The 7,806-nt window shown below is 30.8% G+C and overlaps 1 protein-coding gene across 6 annotated transcripts in view; it reads right to left on the bottom strand.

Annotated features, from left to right (window-relative positions):
• LOC107455839 (MFS-type transporter SLC18B1) overlaps positions 1 to 7,806 on the bottom strand; it is a 54,968-nt gene that overhangs the window by 15,503 nt on the left and 31,659 nt on the right. For all 6 annotated transcript variants that reach the window (XM_016073552.3, XM_043044665.2, XM_016073553.3 and 3 more), the window contains one exon: positions 195 to 286. In XM_016073552.3, the coding sequence (XP_015929038.1) occupies positions 195 to 286 (92 nt within the window). The remainder of the gene's footprint in view (positions 1 to 194; positions 287 to 7,806) is intronic.

The raw sequence follows: 7,806 nt of genomic DNA, 5'->3' as shown, positions 1-7,806 counted from the left end.
ATATATATACACATTATCGAAGTATGTCACTGCAAAAAAGAAGAAAGCCATTGATTTTTAAAACTTTACAAGAGTAGTTCTTCTCAAAAAGCAAAAATTGCAGCTTAATACATGAAAATCTGTTCATTCGATCAAAAATCATTTTATGATTTTTGCGTGTTGTAGGAAATTAAAGTATGAGAAAATTAACTTACGGTTCCAAAGGAATAAATGGCACTGGTCCAACGAGCAATACAGCAGTAATAAAAAAAATAGATCCTACTAAATTTATGACGGTGCTCCTACACTGCAAGAAAAATGAAATGCGTTTTATTTCATCAGAAGTATTTAATTGATTCATGCTTTTATTTTTAAATTTAAAAAATTTATGTAAGGTACGTATTATTTCATTACGCGACTTTCTTCCATAATTATCGCTTATAATAAATTTTTACGAATTTGTTTTTTAAAAAACAAAAAAATAGGTTTTAGTTTGAAATTTAAGCAAGGGAAAAAAACCATTTTAAAGGATTCTTAAAGAAGAAGGTGGATTAAAAGCAGACTTATTTTCCTTTCAACTTTATTTTTTCCTCAAGACAATTAATTAAGCTTTTATATTTCCCCTTTTCTCAACGATGGCTCACCAAATTTCTAAAACGTTTTGGTTTTTTTTCTCGCTTAAATATTTAAATTTTTGTTATTTTGTTTTTGACAAAGATACTAAAAATATATAATAAGAGTAGTTCTTATGAAACACCCTGGATAGAAATAGATATGCCCGGATATAACTACCCCAAATATGTAATTTTTTCCTAGAACTCTTGAAAAAAAAATTTAAAAAAAGTGCATACATTAGGGTAATATGTTAATCAGAAAGAAAGAAAAAGGTGAATCACTGGTGGGAAAGGCAAAGATCTTCAAAATCACTTTGACTGTAAAAAAACTAGGTAAATCTTTAACGAGTATTTGGTGCAAAGTTTCTCATTATTCCAAAGTTCAGTTAAATGCAAGGCCATTTTATTTCAGTTACACCATACATTGTAAGTATGATTGAGAAATATTTTCACGGTGCAACTGACTGCACCAAAATTTGGTAAAAGGCGCAAAACGTTGACGGTGACTGTAAATTGAACGATATTTGTTTAAAACGCCATGTTTTCTCTACAACTCGGTCTCGGTGTTTCGTGACGACTCATTTATATTGTTTCAAGTATCAACTCACTTAGGTAGGTAAATGTTTTATTTGCATTTATTAAAGTTCATTTCTTCTATATGGCCTTTTTTAATTTAAATTTGACGTTCCTTATAAAATGGTTAGAGGTAAGTTATAAAATAACTTCTTAAGGTAAATAGTTTTGTTACGGTAAGTAGCTACCTTGACCTGCATTTAAGCGCTTTAAAAAAATTTAATAATGGTGCAGATTTCCTCTTCTTTTATAAAATAAAAAAAATAAAAGAGAACGAATGAAAATAGGTGTTTTGTTTCTTCAAAACATCTTCTTTTGGTGCAACCTTCTGCTGATATTTGGAGCTAGTGAAAATATCAAAATATGGTGAAATTGAACTCCATTTTATGTAGCCAGGAAATGAATACTAATTTTCGGTGCAACGTGGTTCGGAATTTTTAACAGTGTAAGCGATAACGAAGAGCGGAAAGGGTATTTCATTACGATGCATGAAGAAAAGCCCAACAGACATCATTACTATTTTTTTTTTCCTTATAAAATGACCTCCTAAATTCGAATATGATACCCGTTTTCTCCCACCACCCATCGTTTTATTGGGACACCCCTACCCCGTGTTACTTACCTTTCAATAATTTTATAACCTTCAATTTTTTTTTTTTTTTTTGCTGGAAACAAAAATGATCAATTTTACCATTAAGCTTCTTTTAATTGTAGTTTTCTACAGTGATGTTTATTAAGATTAAAGGCCCGGTATTATCTCAAAATTTTTTTTTGGTTAAGTATCGTTGCTCGGTATACCTTTAAACTCTAAGAAATAAAGCTCTCACTTTTGATAATTACGCAATATTAGGTTAGTTTTGAGAATCATTTCATCACGTAATCACGTGTTTTGTGACAAAACGCGAACTCTGAAATACATGACGAAAATGTTTCGTGAACTCGGAACCTCATTGCAGAGCATATGGGGAGATTGTTCCACTGTGTTACTTCTTGCTTGTTTTACAACGTTTGGCTCCGACCGGGTGCTCAGGGAACTGATCTCCTGTCAGAAAGGTTCTGGGTTCGAATCCCGGGTAAGGCAAGGATGTTCCTTCATTCTCTGTACTATCTGTCTTTACTGTGGGAGCAGAGCCACTTTAAGAATGGGCCCAATGGACCGTGGCTCAGTGCCCCGAGTTTCTGAAAAGTCTGATGTTTTATCACATTAATTTTTTTTTCATCCTGACTAATTCGTTATTCTAACTGATTTGTTAAAAAAAAGTGTTAGCGAATGAAAAAGATTGAAATGAAATATTAAAAGAAGTAATTGGTTCAGCCATACGTCTCATCAATAGAGACATGTTGCAGATGATTTAAAAATAAGGAACTACTGCAGATAACCAGGAACTTGTTTTTCAAGGGGGTGGTTCGTTTTACTCATTTACTACACCTGCTGTACAATTCAGGAAAAGGGGATTTTTGTACTCCATTCAATAGCAAATGAACAATACTTTATGTTTTTTCTTATTTTTGAAAAATTTAAATTATTATTTGACATAAAATTTGAATTATGTGTTTCAAGTAATACCAGTTTTCCTATAACGTATTGACCTTACCTGTTTTTTGAGAGGCACTTTCTTATAAATCTAATAAAAATAAAAGTTTAAAAAAAAGCAAATGTTGTAAAGGGATATTTTTTTAAATAAAAGCAATATAAAATTATTATTTGAACTATTAAAATAATTATTACGAATAAGTAACATTCCAAAACTTTTTTTGAATTAAAAGAATAAAAAAAATATTAACAATAATTTTATATATATTGCCGAAATTCATTTATGAAATTAAAAAAAATTCATAGCAACTATTATATATTATTATTAAATAAAAAAATTTCATTTTATGACGACATTTTTTACTCAGGAAATATATTTTTACTGTTTTGGAATTATTATTGCTAAAGAAAATTTTCCTTAGTGTAAAATTAAAGTATAAAAACGAAGGAATCATGAAGCTGAAGCACTAAAAAATATAAATAAATACTTCCATGTAAATAGATGGTATTACTGGGGAATGAAAAACTAGAAGAATATTATAAAGAGTATTGTAAATAATAAAAAATCCAATCCCAACCTATCCTTTACAAAAATTTAATCCTCAACCTTGATTCAAATTATGGGCATAAAAATAACTTTTTATATTTTAATAGTTTGTTTATTTCATATTTCTATGTTTTAGTATATTATTTAAGAGAAATGTTTGTCTGTAAAGTTAAAGAATATCAGTAGTTTAAAAATTAAGAGAAAGAAATTTGAAGAAATTATCTATTATTTGAAGGAATCTATAAACTTTACCTGTTTAGCATCAATGATTTCATTTCGTATCATTTCTTCTATTTTAGTTCAGGAAACTTTTATGTTATTTTAGGGAGTTTTAGGATTTCTTCATTTTTTTTACTGAATCATTTGCCAATCATGAGCATTAAAAATGTTGTCTTGAAAGAAATTGATTTTAATGATATGACAAAAAGCAAGAAAAGTATTGTTAACTTAAACTTTTAATACAAATAATCTATTAAAGCTTTTATAATAATGTATTGCTTTTTCAATTTTAAAATAAAATAATTTTTAAATAATAATATTTTTCTTTGCTAAAATTACTCATAAAGGGCTCCCAAATAAAGAAAGGCCCCTAAAAACATAAAAACAGCCCTGTGTGGGAGCAACGTTGGCCCATCTAATGTGGTGCCCCTGAAAGAGTGGTCAACAAATCTGCCCTCCAGATGCCTGTATGACGAAAGGTCATTTTCCAGGTGGACATTGGAGAAAAAAAAGATTAAAAAGGATAGATTTTTTTTAATTATCTAGGTTTTAATATTTTTAATTTCCGGGTTTGTTACATACTTTTCATTAAAGCTCTTATTTTCTTCCTCTTTAGATTCTCTATATACAAAAATATTTTACCATAAGTTTTACCACAAGTTACCATAATTAAGAAGACCACAAAAGTCATTTTTCCTCCCTCAGAAGACATTCGTTAAATTACAATTTTGTTTTTTTTTTATATCTAGTAACATTCACCTCCTGGTATGCAAACATTTCTCAATTCATTTTTAACAGGGATTATTTTTAGTGTACATTAAGGGTGGTCATTAGAAAATACCCTTTATATTTATATAATACATTAAACATTTTTGAATAAAAGTTCACCAAAGGAGTAAGAATTTGTGCAATGATAAAACGGTAACAAAAAACATTAATGTATTAATACATTAATGTAAACCCTAGCAACAATTATATCTTGGCCCCAATAGGGTTTAAAATAGGTTCAATATGGGTCCTATATGAACATGTTATGAGGAACCAATATTGGGATGCCTAGATTTTTTTAATATTGGTCCTATGCAGTGCCAATATCGGCCTATATAAGGCCAATTACGGCTTTATATTGGCTGAATAATGATTATAAAATATCGGGTGAATATGATAATGCTATATAGGGCTGATATTGGTTGTAAAGTGGCAGTAAAATATCAAGTGAATCGGACAATTCTATAATAAGGCCCATATTGGAGAGATGTCGACCTTTTGTACCCTTATTGAGCCAAGATTTGTAAATATTGGTCCAATGAGAGCCCAAGTTATTTTGCTCCTAGGATATATATATATATATATATATATATATACACTGCTGGCCACCGAAAAATGCAACACCCTGAAGGAAGCATGCAAATAACATGAAATTTACAACATGCATTAGCGGAGGTGAGATATGCAAATGATTAGAATTTCAGCGCATACGCACAATACGCGCGCCTGTGCCGCCACTTCAAAGCGCTATTTAAGGCTTAGAGATTTCTAGGATTTCAAGTTCGGCTCCTGCACCGGGTATTATGGTATGGGGCGGCATTGGATATCTCTCTCGTACTCCTCCAGTACGCATTACCGGTACTTTAAACAGCCATCGCTACATCTCCGAGGTGCTGGAGACAGTTGTCCTTCCTTACCTTCAGAGCTTGCCCACAGCTATTTCAACAAGATAATGCGCGATCCCACGTGCCAAGCATTGTTCAAGGGTTCTTCGTCAATCACCAGATTGAATTGCTTCCCTGGCCAGCTCGCTCTCCGGATCTTTCGCCGATAGAAAACATGTGGTCCATGATTGCTTAACGATTGACCCAGATTACATCCCCAGCTGCCACACCAGATCAACTTTGGCAACGTGTGGAAGCTGCTTAGTTTGCTGTACCCCAAGAACACATCCAGAGTCTCATGAATCAATGCCGAGGCGTGTGGCAGTGGCGATCTCCAACAATGGCTGCTACTCTGGCTACTGATTTTGGCAGGAACCACACTTCACAGACTATAAATTTAATCATTTGATACTTGGTCAACATGTTATCTACAAAATAAATTTTTTGTGATATCTCTTGTCCTTCTTGGTTTTGCAATTTGAGTGGCCAGCAGTGCATATATACATATATGAGTGATTCTTTCTAAACACAACAATTCGGACCAAAAAATTTCTTCAAATTTAAAGTCTTCAAAATAATCTAAAAATTTTTTTTTGTATACTTCTTTAGTTAAACTTATTAATATCTTACAGGCAGCAGTGTAGTTTATTGACATTTGCTCAAAAAAAAAAAAAATAGAAATTCACCAAATCTTGAATGCCAGGAAAATGACATATTAGTTTAGAAGTTTAAAAAACAGTCATTTTAAGTTAATAGTAAGTAACTCAACTTAGGTCTTTATGTTAGATAAACCATAAATTGCTTAAATTAATTCTTTCTATCCACTGTAGGAAAAATAAAAAAAATTTTTGTTGCTGATATGTACAGAATAAAATTTTGTATAATAATCAATCATTAGATAAATAAATAACTTTGATTACATTCAAGCATATTACAATCATACTTAAACTTGACTCCTTACAGTATCAGCAGGGCAATTCCATGAAAAAGGGGAAAAGCATTGGAAAATTCAAATAAGAATAATGTTATCATTTTGGATGTTTTCTGAATTAGAAAGGTTTGAAGTTTGATAATTTATAATTATTTTTTTGAGAATTTAGTTTTTTAGTGTTGGTAACCCATTGAACATTGGCATTTACTTGTTCTGATTTGGGTGAAGAACATGGTCAGTTTTTGAAAATCAGTAAGTTAACATTATTTTAATTTCAAAATGTTCCAAAGAATAAATATTGTTTATTACGCTTAATAGAATTATTGTGCAGTGTCAAAATAAGTTTTTGTTATTAAATTCACTTAATTATATAAATTTCAACTAAACATTAATGCATGTAACGTAAGTTACCGAAAACTAGGAAAAGTTTTTGTGTGTAAAAATAAACAAGTGATACAAAAGTAGGAATATTATTTTTTCTTCCTTAGAGGCTAACACTAAATAAGCAGCAATAATTTTCTTTTCAAATATTACTTATTTATTGTTTTGCGCCCCATTCAATATGTGTAACGTAAGTTACTGACATGCATGCAATGTAAGTTACCATTGTGAAATGAGTTTATTCCTCTTGAAAATTGGCATACAAACTAAATAAGATGTATCCATTTACAATACCAAAGTTTAAATAAATTATCACTGCCTTAAGATATTAATTTGAATGAAACTCTTTGCTTTAAGTTATTAATTTGGATGTTGGCATTCATATGTTTTCAAAGTTGAGCGAAATATTTCAACAGGCACCGGGAGTTAAGGATGTAGTTATAATTAGAGATGCTAATGGTAGCAAAAAGAAAGTAAAAGCACGGCATCTTCATCATTCAGTTCGAGAAATGCACCAAATTCTTATGGAAGAAGATCCAGAATGCAAAATTGGAAAAACTAAATTCTTTGAGCTCCGTCCAAAGCATGTCTTGCTTAGTAGCAAACTTCCAGGCAATGTTTGTGTTTGTAAGCACCATGAAAAGTTCGGACTGACTAAGGAAGCCTTCAGAAAAATTTATAATGTTCCATCTTACGAAATTCTTTAGAAATGTATTTTATGTTTAGAAAAAACAGCTGAGTGCGAGTCTCTACAACAGATGAGTGGAGTGTTTCTAGTCTATTCTCAAAATCTCCACAGATTAAAAACATTAAGCAGATCCACCATTTAAGAGTACAAGAAGGCATACCAGAAGAGTTTTTTTTAGTGAAAAATGTTGAAAAAGAAAATGATGAATTCAAGATAAATGCTGGGGGTTGTTGATATATGGTTAGATAGGAGGACATGTTATATCCTGGTGTGGTAATGTCTGTTGCAGAGCAAGAATTTAAAGTCAATGTAATGGCTGCTGTGGGAATCTATTGTAAATGGCCAGAAAAGAGATGAAATATTTTAACAGAAAGAAAGCATGGTGAAAAGAATTGAGCCCCCTGTACTTGTTAATAACAGAGGACTTAATAAGTTTGCAGTTATGTGTGAATCAAAAGTATCTGAATTTACTTCATGTACACTTTTTCTCCCTTGCACTATACTGTTTAAATAACTTAATTTGCATTTGTACATTATTTGATAAAAGTTTGATACAAAGGGAATTTCGTAACGTAAGTTACTGTAACGTAAGTTACCCACTTAAAAAATTATATTTAATTTAACTTTTGAAATAAAATCTTAAATCTAGGCATAAGAAATATTTAAACATGTCAGAAAAATGATACAT

Source organism: Parasteatoda tepidariorum, chromosome X1 (assembly GCF_043381705.1).
Source record: "Parasteatoda tepidariorum isolate YZ-2023 chromosome X1, CAS_Ptep_4.0, whole genome shotgun sequence".
Classification (NCBI taxonomy): domain Eukaryota; kingdom Metazoa; phylum Arthropoda; class Arachnida; order Araneae; family Theridiidae; genus Parasteatoda; species Parasteatoda tepidariorum.
Note: the sequence above shows the minus strand (reverse complement) of the source record. Positions and strands in the feature narration are given on the sequence as shown.